The 19,176-nt window shown below is 36.2% G+C and overlaps 2 protein-coding genes and 1 long non-coding RNA gene across 5 annotated transcripts in view; 2 read left to right on the plus strand and 1 right to left on the minus strand.

Annotated features, from left to right (window-relative positions):
* The window catches only part of MYOT (myotilin), a 22,733-nt gene extending 5,652 nt beyond the window's left edge, over positions 1-17,081 (plus strand). For 2 of the 3 annotated variants that reach the window (XM_040444561.1, XM_040444562.1), the window contains exons 2-10: positions 2,290-2,850; positions 7,497-7,674; positions 8,559-8,663; positions 11,427-11,473; positions 12,239-12,371; positions 13,395-13,602; positions 15,490-15,655; positions 16,092-16,225; positions 16,450-17,081. In XM_040444561.1, coding sequence (XP_040300495.1) covers positions 2,290-2,850; positions 7,497-7,674; positions 8,559-8,663; positions 11,427-11,473; positions 12,239-12,371; positions 13,395-13,602; positions 15,490-15,655; positions 16,092-16,225; positions 16,450-16,622 — 1,705 coding nt within the window. In that variant the 3' untranslated portion in view covers positions 16,623-17,081. The remainder of the gene's footprint in view (positions 1-2,289; positions 2,851-7,496; positions 7,675-8,558; positions 8,664-11,426; positions 11,474-12,238; positions 12,372-13,394; positions 13,603-15,489; positions 15,656-16,091; positions 16,226-16,449) is intronic. The other variant, XM_040444563.1, reaches the window with a different exon arrangement.
* The window catches only part of LOC121010753 (uncharacterized), a 26,611-nt gene extending 8,126 nt beyond the window's left edge, over positions 1-18,485 (minus strand). The window contains exons 1-2 of the long non-coding RNA XR_005781355.1: positions 18,321-18,485; positions 13,340-13,632 (exon numbers count right to left, since the gene is read on the minus strand). This is a non-coding gene — a long non-coding RNA (uncharacterized LOC121010753). The remainder of the gene's footprint in view (positions 1-13,339; positions 13,633-18,320) is intronic.
* Positions 18,486-18,567: 82 nt separating this feature from the next.
* Positions 18,568-19,176, plus strand: part of PKD2L2 (polycystin 2 like 2, transient receptor potential cation channel) — a 43,222-nt gene continuing 42,613 nt past the window's right edge. The window contains exon 1 of the mRNA XM_040444560.1: positions 18,568-18,718. Within this exon, the coding sequence (XP_040300494.1) occupies positions 18,688-18,718 (31 nt within the window). The 5' untranslated portion in view covers positions 18,568-18,687. The remainder of the gene's footprint in view (positions 18,719-19,176) is intronic.

Below are 19,176 nucleotides of genomic sequence, written 5' to 3' on the forward strand. Positions count from 1 at the left end.
GTTATCTATTTGAACATCCCTATAAAATTTTGTTGAGACATGAGTAAAATGGAACTTTTGAAAGAATATATTCTTAACTGAGCTTTGAAAAATAACAGTAATTGTTAACTATGAAGACTGATACCAAAATGTACAAGATTGGTGACATTTTAAAAATATATGTAAGGAAAAACAGGGAACTTTCTGGAAAATATCTACTGGCTATTTGTTACACAGTTTATCCCTTGCCATCTGAAATGAATCTGAATAATTTGCCTTCCTAAAAAGGAATTTAAGAACTAAATTTGGATTCAATTCTGCAATGGAATGAATAAGCCCATAACTACAAAATTACTTGCCTTCAAATAGAGTCCTTGAGAAGATCTAATTAAAGCTTTCTTTTAGATGTTTTCCTCCAACAGTGTAAAGGCCTAATACAGTTAATTACTAAAATGCACTCTGGTTGAACATGTTTGTGCTCATAAACTTGAAATTAAGGAATATATGGCTTTTTAAGTGTTCTTTCTCAACAGAATCGTTCTCTTGGCTGTTGAGTTGCATTTGTTCTTTCCTAAAACTTTTAGGTTTGTTTGTTTGAGGTTTTTTTTAATTTTTTTACTCCGACAGCATGCACGCACACATGCACGTGCATGCAGACAAGCAGGACAGGGGTACAGAGGAGAGAGAGAGAATCCCAAGCAGGCAGGCCCCGCACTATGAGTGCAGAGCCCGAAGTGGGATTCAAATCCATAAACCATGAGATAATGACCTGACCTGAAATCAAGAGTTGGACACAACCAACTGAGCCACCCAGGCACCCCTAAAACTGCTAGTTTTAATTTAATTCTAAACTATATGTACAGACTTGGGATGAAGTTATTTGGTCTGAAATTTTTCATTAAAAATGATACATTCTTCAAGCTAGGAAATTAAACAATTTTAAGATTTCATTTCAATGATGACAGCTTGGTATCAGTTATAGTTTGACTTATCATTATCTTAGAGTTGCCTTATACTATGTAAAATTAAATGTATTTTGAACTAGTCTGTGTGTAATGTCTGTATATAGTACTGCTTATTAGATTTGCCATACTAATGAAAGAAATCAGAGGCAAATATGACCCTTCATGGTTGATTTTAGGGGCAAATGATTCATCTAAGGAAAAATGGGGTCCATTACAGGAAGTTAGAAGAATCAATGCAGAGCTAAGTAAGAGAAATGGCATCCCTCTTTTTTGATGAGGTATACACTAGTTTCATATTGCCTTACTTCCTTCTGTACGTTAGCATCTTCCATTTCAAAAGAAAAAGAGAGAAGCTAAAATAATTTCGAAATTAGTCTAAAATACATATGAAATAGGTAAAAATAATAAAAAGTAAAAATCTAAATAATTAAGAGTATCAACACCAATAACTAGATTGTATAATCTAAAAATAATAAAAAAATTTATATATGGCTCTGGAATAGTCAGTAAGATATATACACACAGAAAGACACACATACTCCTTAATTATCTTCTAGTTTGGTACTATGGTCATTTTAGAATCAAAGGGAGAAAAAGAGGCAGCACCCTGAGAGCGAGCCACAAAAAATACACTCAAAGTTGACAATAGTGAATTATACATGTTCCCTCTACTTTATGAAATTGCCAAAGAGTGAAGGAGTAAATATGGACATTCACTGTTCCTTATAAAAAAAGCATATTGTTCCCCTTGATCTAATGAGACATCATTCATCACAGATCACCAGGACATTCATTAAGTGGTGTATCAGAAGAGCTGCTCATTGGTTTTCATGAGCAATGGGAAGAATTCAGACTGAAAAGGAGCAGACAAGTTAGGTATTTAACTGCTAATAATTTAAATAATTAAATTATTATTAATATAATTAATATTATTAATATAATTAATCTCTGTGGTTAATGAACTATACCCCCAAGGCAAAGGCTAATCGTAAGGCCATAAAATTATCACATTGAGCAGCATCAGAGAATTTCTTTTCATAGTCACTTGGCAAACTCAAACTTTGTGTTCCTGTATCTTGAAGCCCCTGGGCATGCTTCAAGAATCACCCAGAGGCAAACCAACATTAATGAATACTTTTTTTGTTGCTGTTGTTCTCAGGAGAAAAGTCATTTGTACAAAGACAGAGATAAAGAAAAGAAGTCTAGAAGCCAGGAAAGGTCCACCTTGAGGTGACCTTGAAAGCATTTAAGCCTCCCCCCAAAACAGCATATATGCTCCTAAAGATGTTAAACAGTACTGTTTTTTATGCAAATACTTTAATTGAATCATTTTCTCCTTTTGAAGGAACAATATTCTTCAAGAGGCCACCCCATCAAAGACAGGAGCACAGTATTCCCAGGATCACAAGGAGGGGCAGACCACGGTTGCTTCAGATTCCTTGAGATCTTCTGTGATTCCAGGCTTGCCACCCCAAATTCAGGACCCCACCCTTCGAGGAACAAATCATTATAGTAATAAATTGCCTTCATCTTCCATATACCAGCTAAGCATGTTTAACTACGAACGTCCAAAACACTTCATTCAAACCCAAAACCCATGTGGCTCCAGACTGCAACCTCCTGGACCGGAAACCTCCAGCTACTCTAGTCAGACCAAACAGTCTTCCATTATCATCCAGCCCCGCCAATGCACAGAGCAAAGATTTTCTGCCTCTTCAACAGTGAGCTCTCACATCACCATGTCTTCCTCTGCTTTCCCTGCTTCTCCCCAGCAGCATGCTGCCTCCAACCCAGGCCAAAGGGTTACAGCCACCTATAACCAGTCCCCAGCCAGCTTCCTCAGCTCCATATTACCATCACAGTCTGATTATAGTAGCAGTAAAATTCCTTCCAATGTGGACACCAAGTAAGTATATTTTTTTTATATATGAATAGATACTGCATATACACTGAGTTTGTATCTAAGGAGTGCGGGGGAGTATGCCCTAGTTCACTATTTAGTATTTTGAAAGGCAATGAAACCTCAAGGTCTCTTTCATAATTCTCCTAAAACACCTTGAACCAGGGGGCTGGCAGTAAGAGGTCATCTGACCCATTCTCTAGTGTCCAGACTATCCTAAACCCAAATCACCTATTACCCCATACATTACTTACTTATAATTTTCTACCTTCAAAAAAAGATTTCTAATATACTCAAGAACAGTGAACTATTCTCCCAGTTCTAAGTTAAGATCATCATGCTATAAATTTAATTGCTCGCGTTCTGGGCTCAGCTAAGATGAAGAACACCTGTCTGCTCTTCCTCAGATAGGATTTCCTCTCACATAAGCAGAGACTATTAAATTTCTTCTCAGTCTTAGTCTTTTCTTCCTATCCATTTTCCCTTCTGATCCTGAGCATCCACTTGGCAAAAAAAAAAAAAAAAATTAATGAAAATCTGGTACTCAAATAGTGAAGTATATGAATTTTCCTTGCTATGATCAGAAGAAAGGCTTGAATAGATAAATGACCTTAGCGTTTCCTTTGGTAATTAAAAAAAAAAACACTTTGTTCAAATGACTTGAGCTGATTGTCCTGTCTAAATAAAGAGAAGAATACCTGGAGACTTATGCAAGCATGTACTACTTCCAAAGCCTAAAACTATCCTAGGAGAACCTGATATGAATAAGGACACAGTGGTTGTGCTTTTTTTAAAACATGAACTGAATACTTTGTGCTTATGCAAACCGAGAGCTATCAGTTTTCCTGTCCCTTGCCTGGCTAAAACATCAGATAATTAAATCTGAGGCAACTGAAAAACTGCCTGATGGAATATGTTTTGTTGCAGGCTTATCAAAAGATTTGCTTAGATTCTTGATAATTTCTCTCACTATTCCCCAGAAGCTAATTTTTGTAGAGATTTCTATTATTGGTGAAAACTCTGGAAATTAAGTTGAATGGACTACAGCAATTCAACCTGCAAAGAATTATTTTCAACATTTTAAAAAACAAAAATGAGGAAAGTCAAGAACATTTGTTAGAATCCTACAGATACTAAGACGAACCATTTGAAATGGCTGATAGTCAACTATTTTTCACCTACAAAAATGGCATTCTCATAGGTTTGACCTAATATTTTTTTAAAGAAGACTTTAAGCCCTCTCTTTCTCTTCCCTCCAAAATTCCCATTACACTCATTAACACACAATGTAGATTTTTCTTGGTTACAATCTAGCCAAATGATCATTTTCCATCTAGCTTTCCATTATTTTTCAAATTTCCTACGTGAGCATTTTTAAATCTAAAATAACGTTTTCTGACTATTTTTCTTAGTAAAGTCTTTCAATCCTATTCCAAATATCTGCTAAGAAAAGAGAGCCATCAAATAAGTATTAGTGAACCTCAACCATGTTCCTAGCTCTGTACACAGAACTAAGAGAGAAAGGCAAAAATGGAGGATAAGAAATAAAGCATAGGAGGTCCCCAAACCAGAGATCAAAGATACAGCTTTAGCTGTTCCATTTGCAGCAACCATAGATAACTCTTTTAATCTTCCCACAGCCACTTGATACCCATTCAGTGTCCAGCTGCACGGGGTGGAAAGCTCTGGCCCTTTGAACATTTGTGCACAACTCCCTCATTGTTATGGTGGGCTTAAGTTTGCCCTGCCTTCGAAAATAATCCCTTGGATTCTGACCTAGATTGCTTTGAAAGCTTTATTTAGCTTTTCATCAGTAGGAAACCCTTAAGCAAACATTTTATTCAGTCAATCAAACCACAGACTGGACTTTGAGGAGAACTCCAATTCTAATTAGTCCATTCAAAAAGCTTGCTGTGTGACATTCAGCAAGTGTGCCTTACCTGCCTGGTGATTCAGTTTTATGACCTACAACAAAATTAAGGATTTCAGTGATAAATGATAGAAAAAAAAAATTCGCTTCTTGGCCTTTTGGCTAAGATCAAGTGTAATGACAGAAAAAAAAAAAAGACCTATAAAGCAGAATGCAAGAATATGAGTTTATAAATATGAGCAGATATCTCGTCTTACATTTAGGCTATGTAAACTCATAAGGGTATTCACTGAATAAAGTGACTGGGTCAAATACACATCAGTGATTCTCAGGCTCAATTTTGATAATCCTTCAGGATTTCTCAGATATACTGCATAATATTATAACAGTCAAAAAACAAACTTATTTAATTCTAATTCACTTTAACAAGCATGTGACTTTTATAAAGATGGTAGACTAACATTAAAAAAATAGGCTATTATAGCTCCATATAGTTAGAAAAATAGGAGATTTTTAAGACAAAGGAATTTTACCACTTTGACATGAAAATTCAATCTTAAGGGGAAAAAAAAAAAAAACAGGGTGCCTGGGTGGCTCTGTCAGTTAAGCATCCAACTCTGGGTCTCAGCTCAGGTCTTGATCTCAGGGTTGTTGAGTTCAAGCCCAGTCCTAGACTCCATGCTGGACATGAAGCCTACTTAAAAAAAATAAAATAAAATAAAATAAAATTTGAAAACACAAACACAACTATTTATTTAAACATTTTATTTGGCTATTTACTTAACTGAACAAATCAGACTTTTAGTTTAGGATTAATATAAACAACCCCGAATGTCTGTAATGTAAGGAGGAGAAATGTGCACCATCAACTTTCAATACAGAGCATCCAGAATCAAATTAAAAACATTCACTCATTCAAGTGAATCCCCTATACCCAGCCTCTGTGTTAGTGAAAATAAACATTACAATGGTGAGTAATAAGTCATCTTTTTTTACTTGAGTATGTTTATAATCTAGAGATTACTAACCAAGTCCCCAAAGCCTGCAAGAATTAAAACTCTGGCTCCTCTTGGAAGAGATACATTTCCACTTAGCTTATAAGCTCTTGTTAACGATCCTTGAGGACATCTGAACAGGAACAGGTCAGAGAACAGACCCAGGGTGCCTCATCTTGATAACTGGAGAACGTTTATGATGATAATACTAAAATACTCACTGAAAACAGTGGCCAGTTTTCCCACATTAAACAGATATAAACGCACACTTGCAGGGCACAAAATGAATAAACTAGGTGAAATCTGAACAAACAACTGTGAAAGTGCAAGCCACCTTACAAATTTAATACAGGAGTTCCTAAGTACTACTCCTATACTCTATCAGAATCAACAGGAGAACTCAGAGAGAAGGAAGAACATCTTTCCAGATAATTTAGATTAGAACTTCAAATACAGATGTAAACCAAACTCTTCAACTGCTACTCAAATTTGCTTTCTTTTTCCCAAAACCCCTCTTCTCATTCAGGTTACATTTCTTTCTCCTTCCTCCCCTAACCGTTCCTTTCTTTCTCTAAAAATCACTTTAGCAATGTTGAAGAAGCCATGGCTACTGTAAAAGCTATTTGTTATATAGTACCACACTTAAGTTTTGTAAAATAGGAAATTAAAAGGAACTGGAAATTAATAGGAAAGCCAGAGACTATGACAACTGTACACTCCATTCAAAGCAAAAGAATATTTGCTAAGTGCCAGTGATTATACTAGAGAATGTTTAACAGCTCTGGAGAAAGGAGCCATGATTTGCAGTATTTACCTACTTCCCTGGTGTAGATACTCCCAACACCATCAATTTCAAACTATCAACATGAGATCACAGGGAACTGAGAACAGTATCTACCCACAAATCAAATTTACCAAATTCAATTACAAGACTGGAAGGGCTCACAAGCTGCCAGTAACTAGACTTACTCTCAATTCTTTATGGCAGATCTTTAAGGAAGAATATCCCTCTTACACCTAATCTAATTTGTTCTTCCTGTCACTAAATTTTAATTTGGCAAGACATAAAAAAAAAAAAAAAAGCTGGTAACCATTCTTATTAAATCCTTCTTGACTATTATTAGGAAATTGGTATTTTTAATAACTCTAATACTACCAGTACTAAGTGGTGGTAGATTCAACTATCTAAAAGTGACTAACAAAATGAGGTCAAGTCTATTTTAGTACCACATTGTACTTTGAAGATCTGTTTTAAAAATCTTTTTTTCTGGGGTGCCTGGCTGGCTCAGTCAGGAGTCCAAAGAGCATATGACTCTTTTTTTTTTTTTAATATGAAATTTATTGTCAAATTGGTTTCCATACAACACCCAATGCTCATACCAATAGGTGCCCTCCTCAATGCCCATCACACACTTTCCCCTCCCTTCCACTCCCCCCATCAACCCTCAGCTTATTCTCAGTTTTTAAGAGTCTCTTATGGTTTGCCTCCCTCCCTCTCTAACTTTTTTTTTCCCCTTCCCCTCCCCCATGGTCTTCTATTAAGTTTTTCAGGATCCACATAAGAGTGAAAACATATGGTATCTTTCTCTGTATGACTTATTTCACTTAGCATAACACTCTCCAGTTCCATCCACATTGCTACAAAAGGTCATATTTTATTCTTTCTCATTGCCAAGTAGTATTCCATTGTGTATATAAATTCTTGATCCTAAGTTCGAGCCCCACATTGGGTATAGAGGTTACCTAAATAAATAAAAACTTCAATAAAAACTTTTCTCTTTTTAAAGCTATCAACAACCCTCAGTTGGCCAACCTCTAAGTGCTACACCATCCCAAAATGCAAATGCTAATAAACCCACACCAAGGACTCCTGACCATGAAATACAAGGATCAAAAGAAGCTCTGATTCAAGATTTGGAGAGAAAGCTAAAATGCAAGGACAGCCTTCTTCATAATGGAAATCAAGTAAGCAAAATGTCTATTTTCTATAAAAAGCCAATTAAACTATAAAATATTTCTGCCTTTCTGTCTCACAAATCTTTGTCCATATAATCCACAAGGGATAGGATTATCTAAAAAGAGAGAATATTTGGATACAATACCAAACATTCTGCATGAAATCACCTCTTGGTTTTCAGTAGTAAAAGAAGGATGCAAAAGAAGAATGTAAAACAATATAAAAACAAAAGAATGAAGCAAAAAAAAATTTGAAGATTTTCCACTTTAAGCATTACTCTCACATAAAATATGTCTGATGACCAAATAAACAATAGGAGATATTGTCAGTCACCTTGATTTCTTCATGTACCTTGGTGTATATGACTGGACAAATAGCCATGATATTTATGAGACAACTCTTACTGTACCCACTGTATTAGTCACTTATCTTTGAAACAGTACTGTATGTCTTCAATCCAAACACATATATCAGATGGACTGCTTTCAAGCCAGAAATTAAACAAAATATTCAGTGTTCATTTAATAAAAGTTATTTCTCAATGTGAGGATATACAGTGCTATATTCAAAGATGGAGTCAATGGGAACATGCAAAACAAAAAACATGAAGAATTTCCCTTCACTTGGGAGAGCCTTACTTAAGGGGGATTATGCCTGCCTTTCCTAGGAGCAAGAGGAAAACAGAAGTGAATATTACAGATGTGAAAGTGACACTAGAACAGAAGGGAAATGTTTTGAATGAAAAAAAGTTTTAAAACATAGTATTTATCTCTAATTCAATAGACAGAACTATACTTCTTTGGTAGCATTCTTGGTGGTTTTAAGGTAAAGGTGCACAAACAACTTTTATTAAATCTCGTTACTTTCTCCTTAATGATTGATTTCTTCAAAGCGGCTAACATATGAGGAGAAGATGGCTCGCAGATTGCTAGGACCACAGAATGCAGCTGCTGTGTTTCAAGCACAAAATGACAGTGAGGCACAAGATTCACCACAGGTAAATTAAAATAATCTTTACCTAACTGGAGTATTTTTCTTTTGAGTGATTTTTAAATGTTTGTTTTTCCAAATGCTAATAAGTATCATTTGAAGCAAAAGTCAATCACTTCCATGCTCCATTAGATATAAAAAGGAGAGGCCACGATGGGCCAAAATGTATAGAGAGAAATTTAAATTTTTACTCCACTTTCTGGTGTTCTAATATCTGCATATGAAATGTCACAAAGTCAAAACACCAAAAGGTTAACACTGTCACTCTGCATGTGGACATTTAAGGGTCCATTACACCTAGAATTCTTTTTCCAATGTCCACATGGCTAATTTATGAATTATAAATCTTTAACAGAAGTTAAAACTCTAAACCAAAGTAATTATAACCTTTTCTCATAATAAGCTCCTAATCATTTCAATGTTTTAAAATACAATTGTGGAACTAATGAAATATCCAATCCCTTTGTTTCTGTATTCAAAAATGCTTATTAAAAAGAAAACAAACAACAACAACAAAAAGCCTGGAGTAATGGCTCAGATATTAACAAAAGGATCCTTTCCATGAACGTATAAACCTTATAGAGGGCACAAAGTGAATATCCCATATGCTTATCAACTTCATTCTAACACGTAAATGTAACCCTAAAGAGAAATATTCAGTTGGAGAGACAGAACGGTTACTCCTGTCTTCCTTCTGTAGTTACCTCTCATCTCTTCCCAAAAAGTTCACAAGAAACTAGATACCAAAGGGATGAAAGAGGGTACCCAAGACTCCACTATCCTAAGTACAGGAAACTGAAAATAGGATTTTCGTTTCTGTTAAATGCAACAAGACCTACTAAAAAGGATGGAGCAGGATCTAACAGTGCAAGTAACTAGAAACTGAAAATAGAACTTAAACTTCTTTTTGGCTAATGAACAGTTCATACATTCATTCATTCAATTAATTTACATGGAGCACCTACTCTGGACTGGTACAGATTACAGCAAGAATAGGATGCAAACCTACCTCTATGAGTAGAAATTACTCAAAACAATGTTATATTATTTTTCTCATTCATTCTTTAAAAACATTAAAATGAAGGTAACAGTACCAAGAAAAGAGATAGCAGCAAAACATATTATGAAATCTGAAAAGATAAATCTTAGATTTTTGTGTATACTTCAAAACATTCCAATAAAAAATGTTATCAAATTATATAAAACTGAAATATTACACCTCTTAATATGAATATATACATATTCAAATCATTACTATATGAAAAAGCAAACAATTTAATTTGGATATTTTGGGTTTAATTAAATTATTTTCACTTTTTACCAAAAAAACTAGTTGATCTGATAAGTGAATTGTTCTTTTGACATTCTGTGTAGAGTTGTAAGAATTTTATTTTAAAATGACCAAATGCATTAAACATATTCATCACAAAATAAGTAATGTATACTCAGATTATAGGTGTTTTTCAGATATTTGGATAGGGAGAGATTTTTCACTTGTCTCCCCTGCTGTGCCAAGCACAGTGAAATACACAAAATAAGCTTTAAGTATTTGATCAATTAATTAGGATTTCCATCAATCTCTGGTTTTATTCTCAAATGGAAATAATTTTCTGGTACTCAGATATAAATCCTAAAAGATGTTTGCTTAAATTAAATAAACTTTTATTAACCAGGAAGTAATTAATGTTGTTTTTCAAACCTTCTCAGAGCTCTACACGTAGCTTCCATGGTGTCCGTCATGATTTTGTGCCATGGCTAAAAAGAGAAGCATTTTCCAGTCTAATATGTGTTTACTGCTGTTGGTGCACTTTTGAGCAGTGGGCATAATACCTTGTATCTACTGCCAACACAAGTGACTTCATGTCTATTCCTGTTTTACTAAAGGACAATCTGTACCATGTGTTCCCATTTCAAATACACCAGGGGAACACATCTCCCTTTGTTGTAAAGTAGTCATATGAAAAATGAACTACCATGAATTCAACGTCTAGCTAATGTTCATGTACCATACCTGTTAAATAGTCCTATTAATTCAGGGGATTACTTGCTAGAGTATTAGAAAGTTAGTGCACTATACGGTAAGTACCTAATACAGTTAACCCTTGAACAATGCAGGAGTTAGGGGTGCCGCCCCCCCACACACAATTCAAATCCACTTGTACCTTCTAACTCTCCAACAATTTAACTACTAAAAACTTACTTTTGACCAGAAGCCTTGCTGATAAGTAGATTAACATAGATTTTGTACACTATATGTATTATATACTACACTCTTACAATAAGCTAGAAAAAAAATGCTGAGAAAATATATTTAAAGTACTGTAGTATGTTTTATCTTAAAAAAAAAAACCCATATACAGGGGCTCCTGGGTGGCTCAGTCAGTTAAGCGTCTGACTTCGGCTGGGGTCATGATCTCATGGTTCGGGAGTTCTAGCCCTGCTTCGGGCTCTGTGCTGACAGCTTGGAGCCTGAAGCCTGCTTTGGATTCTGTGTCTCCCTCTTTCTCTCTGCCCCTCCCCTGCTCATGCTCTGTCTCTCTCTCTCAAAAATGAATAAACTTAAAAAAAATTTTTTTTAAACCCACATATAAGTGAACCTGTGCAGTTCAAACCTGTGTATTTCAAGGATCAACTGTATATGGAATTAACCATGAAGGCACAAATACAGCCAACAAAGAAATGTTCATTTCAGCTATGACTACTTAATTCTGCTTCATTTCAAGCTAGTAACCACATATTAACATTCTCACCTTGTTTTAATTTCAAACAGCACAACTCAGAACACGCACGACTGCAAGTTCCTACATCACAAGTAAGGTACAAAATTTTTTTTTATTTTTAAAGAACTATCTATTTTACTACCAAAAATATATTCAGCTTAAAACTGTATTATTTATAAAGACTTCAAGCCTCCTACATACCTTTTATAAAAAACAATGTGACTTTTCTAATGTCCGAGAGGATGATCAAAATTTTTATCTGTTAGGGGTGCCTGGGTGGCTCAATCGGTTAAGGTCATGATCCCACAGTTTCATAAGTTCGACCCTTGCATTGGGCTCTGCATTGGCAGCACTGAGCCTGCTTAGGATTCTCTCTCTCCATGTCTGCCCCACCCCCATTCATGCAGTCTCTGTCTCTCAAAATAAACGTAAAAAAATTTCTTTTATCTGTTAATTGTCAGTACTATCTCAGAAGAAGTTTCTAATATGTTTTGGTCAAATAAGCCAGGACCACATGTCCACGTTAAGCAAATATCTCATGACAAACAAAACCCAATTCTAATTACCAAATCATTGCATATGATAAGAATTGTCCATGGGGTACTCTCCATTTTAATAGATCAGTTTCTTCATCAATTTGTAGCATTGTATAAAAGATATAAGATGTATATTTTGTACCAGATCTTCCTAAATTGCTACCATTTCTAACAGTCTTCAAATATGCCTCTCTCTATTGTTATTACACTGACACATTAAATAGCATAGACTCTGACGGTTCCAATATGATAGCTAAACTATATTTGTGCAAAAGGAAGAACAATGACAACTTGCCTGTATAGTGATTATTAAAATATTTTTGTAGAAGCAGATCATCCTCAAGGGGAGATGTGAATGATCAGGATGCAATCCAGGAGAAATTTTACCCACCTCGTTTCATTCAAGTGCCAGAGAACATGTCAATTGAAGAAGGAAGATTCTGCAGAATGGACTTCAAAGTAAGAGTGTAAAAATATTGGAGGAAAAATAGCAACAAGATACTGTTTTGAAAAGTGTCCTCTTCCTCTTCATAATCTGTTACACACTCTAACAAGCAGCACGTATAGTGGATAAGAACAAAACTTCTGGAACCAAGCTTACCTGGGTTTGAATCCTGGCTTTGCCACTTTCCAGCTATGTAATCTAAGTCACTGAACCTTCCTGTGCTTTTGTCTCATCTGTATGGCAGAGTAACAAATGTACCTCATAAGGCTGTTATGAGAATTAACTGAGTAAATAGACATAATGTACTCACAATAGTACCTACCCCCTAATAAATACATAAGTGAAGCTATCAAACCAATAAGATTTCTAAAGCAGTATTCTCCATTAAGAAATTCAAGCCAACCTGCTCACCTGGCATAGAGGAGATCTTCATGCTAGAAGTGATCTTTAGAAAGACCTACATTTTTATTGTTCTCATTGTGGAGACCTTTTTCTTATAAAATGTTTTTCTGGATTCCTTGTGAACGAAAGTCCATGTATAGATTTAATTGTTAAGGTTTATAAGAAAACACTTAAACTGGAATTTAAACACCAGAATTACAGCTCAAGAGCATTCTACTTTGGTAAAGTCATCCATTAGATCAGCAAGCATCACACATATGTCCCTCTGAGACTTCAACTGCAGTCACATTATCAAAAAAACCGTATCACTTCATATTTCTTGGGGAGACCTATATAACGTAAGTTATGTTCTAAATATAGTAACTGAGACATCTTACAGGGCCTCATGGTGCATACGAAAGAGCCAGATGTGGTTTGATGTAGTCTGAAAATACTACATTGATTTCGAGAGTTTAATTTCTACTGTTTTGTTAAACATTGTTGAAAGCAAACACCTTTTTAAGCTCTTGCTTTGCACTGTCAATCACAAACCCACCCAGATACTAGAATTGTTAAAAGTTGTAAATGGACAAATAGGTACCAGTGATGATATAATTTAAAATTCTGTCATCTCCTTCTTGTGTCTTCCTTTTCAGGTCAGCGGACTGCCAGCTCCTGATGTGTCATGGTATCTGAATGGAAGACCAGTTCAATCAGATGACTTGCACAAAATGATAGTGTCTGAAAAGGGTTTTCATTCACTCATCTTTGAAGTGGTCAGAGCTTCAGATGCAGGGGCCTATGCATGTGTTGCCAAGAACAGAGCAGGAGAAGCCACCTTTACTGTGCAGCTGGATGTCCTGGGTAAGCCATCAGAGGGATCTTCAAGAGTTCCTTAAAATCCAGCAGTATTAAAAAAAAAAAAAAAAAGCAAGTGTTAAAAAGGAAAATCCCACAGGACTTCATATTTAAGGTCAATGTCTACACAACCCAGGAGAATGCCAATTTTTATCTAAAAGTCACAAGGTGGGAGAGGGAGCAGACAGCATTTTTGAGAGAAACTCAGGGAAACTCCAACAAGAGAACTATAACCAAAGCTTTTCACAAAAGGAAATAAAGAAATAGTGCAATTTTAGACAAACCAAATGAGGCAGTACAGTTGACTCTCAATTCAACATAGGTTTGAGCAGTGCATGTCCATTTACATGCAGATTTTTTATAACACAGTATTGTCACCTGCTTATGATTTTTTAAATAACATTTTCTTTTCTCTAATTTACTTCATCATAAGAATACGGTATATAATACATATAACACAGAAAATATGTGTTAATCGACTGTTCATATTATCAGTAAAGCTTCCAGTTAAGAGTAGGCTATTAGGAGTTAAGTTTTTCAGGAGTCAAAAGTTATGTGCAGACTTTCAACTGCATGGCGGCGGGGTGGAGGGGTGCCCCAATGCCCTGCACTGTTCAAGAGTCAACTATATAAGCATTTCTAGATGTAACCATTTCTAGATGTAACTAAAGGATATTATAGTGAAAAACTTCAGTCTAATCACTTCTCTGATCTATCATCTAAATTAATCTGATTGTTATTTTTCCAGCATTGCCATGATCACACATTACTTAAAACTGAGATATAAATGTTAACTTTTAGCCTCAGATGATGTTGTTTAATAGAAAACTAGTCTCTATTTACAACAAAAACACACCTACTTGCTTTCAAAAACAGGTATGGCTAAACTGTCTCAAATTTGTCTTCAGTAAGGCAGTTTCTTATAAAACTTATATACTACTTAAAAATATTACAATTTAAGTGGTTTAAATATATATTACATTTGTAATGGTTTAAGCCATGGCATACTGCAGAAAAGATACTTTGACATAATTTACTGCTGATTACATAAAATCTTGATCAAGTTAAAGGATGAACAATATCCTTGATTTTGTGTTCTATTCAAATCAGTGAAAAACCCTTTAAGATTATTCTATGATATAATAATGGGCCTCAGTCTAAGGGAAAACCGAGTAATCTGGGAATCAAAAAAAAATCCAATTCAAGTGATTAAGCTTTGAGCAAATCCTTTTTGTGCGAATAGCTCCAGAAATATTATTAATGCTAGAGTTGAAAGAGGCCTTGGCAGGCATCTGTCCAATTTCATTTCTCCTTCAGAAAAGCTAGGGTTAAGTATTCTGATACCATTTCCTCTTTTCCTTCAGGTAATTAAAGAAATGATGTAATAATTACTGACACTTATATACTATTTTACAGTTTACAAAATGCTGCTTCATTCATTATCTCAGCTGATCCTCACAGTAATTTTGTGTGGTAGGCAGAGCAGTCACTATACCTGTAATTATTTTACAATAGATAATACTGAGCCTCAGAGAAACTAAACAAATCTTTCCCATTTGGCATGGCTGGTGGGGCAAATAGAGAATTTGAACATAGGCTGTCTAGTCTTGCCACCATTCATGCTGCCTCCTTATAGAAGAGACATAAATGAGAATATAACTTAAATTCTTTGATGAAACATGATTGTAAATTCAATGCAACACTATTTTAGAAGTCTAAATGGTATAATAATGCAAAATAGTACTCTGTTGTTTAAAATAATGCTAAAACATAAGCTTTCAATCTTGTGTTTTTTAAAACTTTTGTATCAACATACAAATTTCATAATACCTTGGCTTGGCTTATTTTCTTTTTATAATATTTCAAATACCTGAATTTTTTATTAATATGTAGCAAAAGAACATAGAAGAGCACCAATGTTTATCTACAAACCACAAAGCAAAAAAGTTTTTGAGGGAGACTCAGTGAAGCTAGAATGCCAAATCTCAGCTGTACCTCCACCAAAGATTTTCTGGAAAAGAAATAATGAAATGGTACAATTCAACACTGATCGAATAAGGTAGGATAAGTATTTTTAGACATAACTCTAGTTTATTGGGATGAATCCAGTTGTACTTGAAATGCATTATAAATGGCATGCATTTGTAATCTCACTTTGTCTGGTTTTTAAAACATGCAGAGAAATGTAATAAACCTCATTACACCAGATTCCACTAATCAAAAACATAAGGCATGAAGTAGGCCAGGACTTACCTTTTTACTAACAATAAAGAAAGATGGCTCAAGGAAATGATGACACCCCCCCCCCCCCCTCGGGCCCGCGGAGGTTAAATTCAATAAAACCAATGCTACATGGCACTGACTAGGTACAGCTCAGAATTTCCAAATACTTCATTTTCTTACAGTCTGGCACTCTAGGTCACAGACATCATAAATAAACTTTCACAGGAAAATCAATTCTTATACTTTAATTTTTTATTATTGTTTCTTTCCAGTTTATATCATGATAACTCTGGTAGAGTCACTTTACTGATAAAAGACGTAAACAAGAAAGATGCTGGGTGGTATACTGTGTCTGCAGTTAATGAAGCTGGAGTGACCACATGTAACACAAGATTAGATGTTACAGGTATGTCACCCTATCAACCCAAGTGTTATAAAGGACTTAATCAGAAAGATTTAGTAAGAAACACAATCTCAGCATAATATAAAAATGTCTGGTATAAAATACGAGAGATTTTCCCCCAACAGTTCTGATTTTTTTTTCTTGTCCTGTCTGATATTGAATACCTAGAGCAACCCATTTGTTTAGAACATGTTTTCTGAATCAACTTCTATTTTGATCTATTTCAGTCCATCAAAGGCAAACTCTTCCGGCTCCTAAGCAGTTACGTGTTCGACCAACTTTCAGCAAATATTTAGCACTTAACGGTAAAGGTTTGGATGTGAAACAAGCTTTTAACCCTGAAGGAGAATTTCAGCGTCTGGCAGCTCAATCTGGACTCTATGAAAGTGAAGAACTTTAATGAGGTTACCAACATTTGGAAATACAACAACTACACTATTAGTAATATATTCAATTAAAATTTAAAATAAATCCATAGCTGTATTAACAGATTATGGCTTTAATTAGGTAATATAACTAATATATATTTATAATATTTATCCTTTCATTCTTACACATTCTATCTTTTCTGGTTTGCGAAGCCTAAGGAAAATCTGGGCATAGGGGTTTGTAATTGTAGAAGACTATCTTAAAATGTGAGATTTTAACATTTAAGTCATATACATTTAACAATTACAGATTATGAATTAATATCAACTTTTTAAGCACATCTAATGCTTGCAATAAGGTTTACTGGTTCTGCTTTCTAAATACTGTTTTACCCGTTTTCTCTTAGAGGAATACTAACATGGTATAGATTATCTGAGTGTTCCAAAGCTTAATGTCAAAAGAGAATAAAATTTCAAATATTCAAAATAGACTTGTCTTCTCTTCACAAAAGTCTAGATCTTTGTAACTTTTGGTGTTTATATATTATACAACATCATGTAAAACCTAAGAATAACAATTTCCAGAAAAGCAACAATAGTATGTTCTATAACTGTATCTTAATGAAGCTCATTTACGGCTCAGTCAATTCCTCCTGAAATTCAGCTAGGCATTCCATGGTTTGCCATTTCATAAGGAAACAACCACAGTAACTTAAATCCTGACAGACTCGCTCCTGAAATTGTTATTCTGCTTTAACCAAATAAATCCGTTAAATCGTCAAGACCTCTGAGTCTACCGAGTTCAATGGAACAAGAATAGTCTGCAGATTCAACTGCTTAATTCTTTTACCTCATGTAAATTTCAATACCTATATTTGAGGAGGGGGGGTAGGGATCCTCCTACATTTAAACTTCAGATAAGCTATTACATTAGAAAACATAATTTTGTGAGCATCTCAGAGTCTAAGTACAGGAATGGGAAAATCCTTTTATTATACTGTCCTTAAGCTAGGACACTAGCCCTTTCTTCTCAGGCCTCCTATCCACTGGCCACGGCCTTTTGCTAGGCCTCTCCTGTTTATTATTGGTAGTCTTTGACCCTTGTTGCTGTGTGGCCTCGTTTTGCTTTTCATCTGCACATAAAATAGCGTTTATCAACATCACTCTACATCTCTTTCAGAGAAATAACAAAAGAAGCTTTATTTTTTATTTCCAAAAACAGCCTGATGGTTTTCTTTGCTGGCTGCCCTAGGGCCTTTCTACTGAATTTATTTTCCTTTTTTCCAACATGAGACTCCCTCTTGTCTCATATCCTGGCGGGTTTTCGGATGCCTTAATTTACAGCCAAATTTCTTTGGTCTTTTCTATAGCTGGTTTGTAAACCTTCCCATCTTTGCAAAGCTTCAGTGCCAGATGTGAGTCTGGGCTCCCGAGGACTCCTGTTAGGCCTACTCTCCCTCATGACTTCAGAGCTGGATTTTGTTTAAATCTATTTCATCATTTTCTTTAGCCATATTGGGTGGGAAGAAGGGTGGGAGCTACTTCTAGCTGCAGCTCTCGGTTCATGAGAACCGGTGTCTGCAGGCAGCAGGGGCAGCGTGGGCACCTGGTCAGGCACTCGGGCTCTGGCGTCCTGCACACCTGACCCCGCCACCTGTGGACTTCGGTAAGTCACTGACCCTCTCAGCGCCTCTGCTTTTCCAGACCTAAAATGAGGATAAAACACCTACCTTTCAGGAAGGGGGGATGTGAAGACTAAACAAGCCAATAAATGTAAAAGGTGTTCAAGAAACAGTAGCCCGTTACAATTAATTACTACGACATTTACCACCAACCCCAGGCCCGAAGCCAAATTTGCCCTAGAAGCCGGCCCCTCCGCCAGAGATAAAGCGCCGCAATTCCTAACCCCGCCTCAGCCTGCCGCTTTCCAGAGCGTCCTCGGTGCGCACGCGCGCTTGTCACTCGTAGAAAGGCTTGCGCAGGTGGAGAAGCGGGAGGGTTTGCGCAGGCGCAGGAGCTAGGTGGCGCGTGTCGAAAAGTTACGCGCAGGCGCGGCAGACCTGGGAGGTCAAACGGGTGTCGTTTTCCAGGTCGGCCATGGCTGAGGCGTCACGGTGGCACCGAGGCGGTGAGGGGTGATCCTAGGAAGTGGTGGAGCAGGGCCGATTTGGCAATTACACATACCCTGATAGTAACTATGTAGCGCCATATCTATTCATGTCAGAGATAGGACTTCCAGCACGTGTAGCCCTCACAGCCTCCCCATGAGACGGGGTGGACAGGGGTCCCATTTCACAGACGGAAACTGAAGCCTTGAGGGGAGGTGGCACCCGCCCTTTGCCCGAGGCTCGAGCTGGGAGCTGTTACTTGCTTTACAAACACCGTCGCTAGGCCCTTCTCCAAAGTCCTTTATTGGTCTGGGGAGTCGTGACCTCGGTAGAACCCCAGGCCAAGTCCTTTACCCCTCCAGCGGAATCCAACCTTCCCAGGAAGCAATATAGACGGTAGAGAAAACGATTGTGAAGATGAGGAATTTTTCTTTCTTTCTTTCTTTCTTTCTTTCTTTCTTTCTTTCTTTCTTTCTTT

Source organism: Herpailurus yagouaroundi, unplaced genomic scaffold (genome assembly GCF_014898765.1).
Source record: "Herpailurus yagouaroundi ecotype Mexico unplaced genomic scaffold, PumYag 192, whole genome shotgun sequence".
Taxonomy (NCBI): Eukaryota; Metazoa; Chordata; class Mammalia; order Carnivora; family Felidae; genus Herpailurus; species Herpailurus yagouaroundi.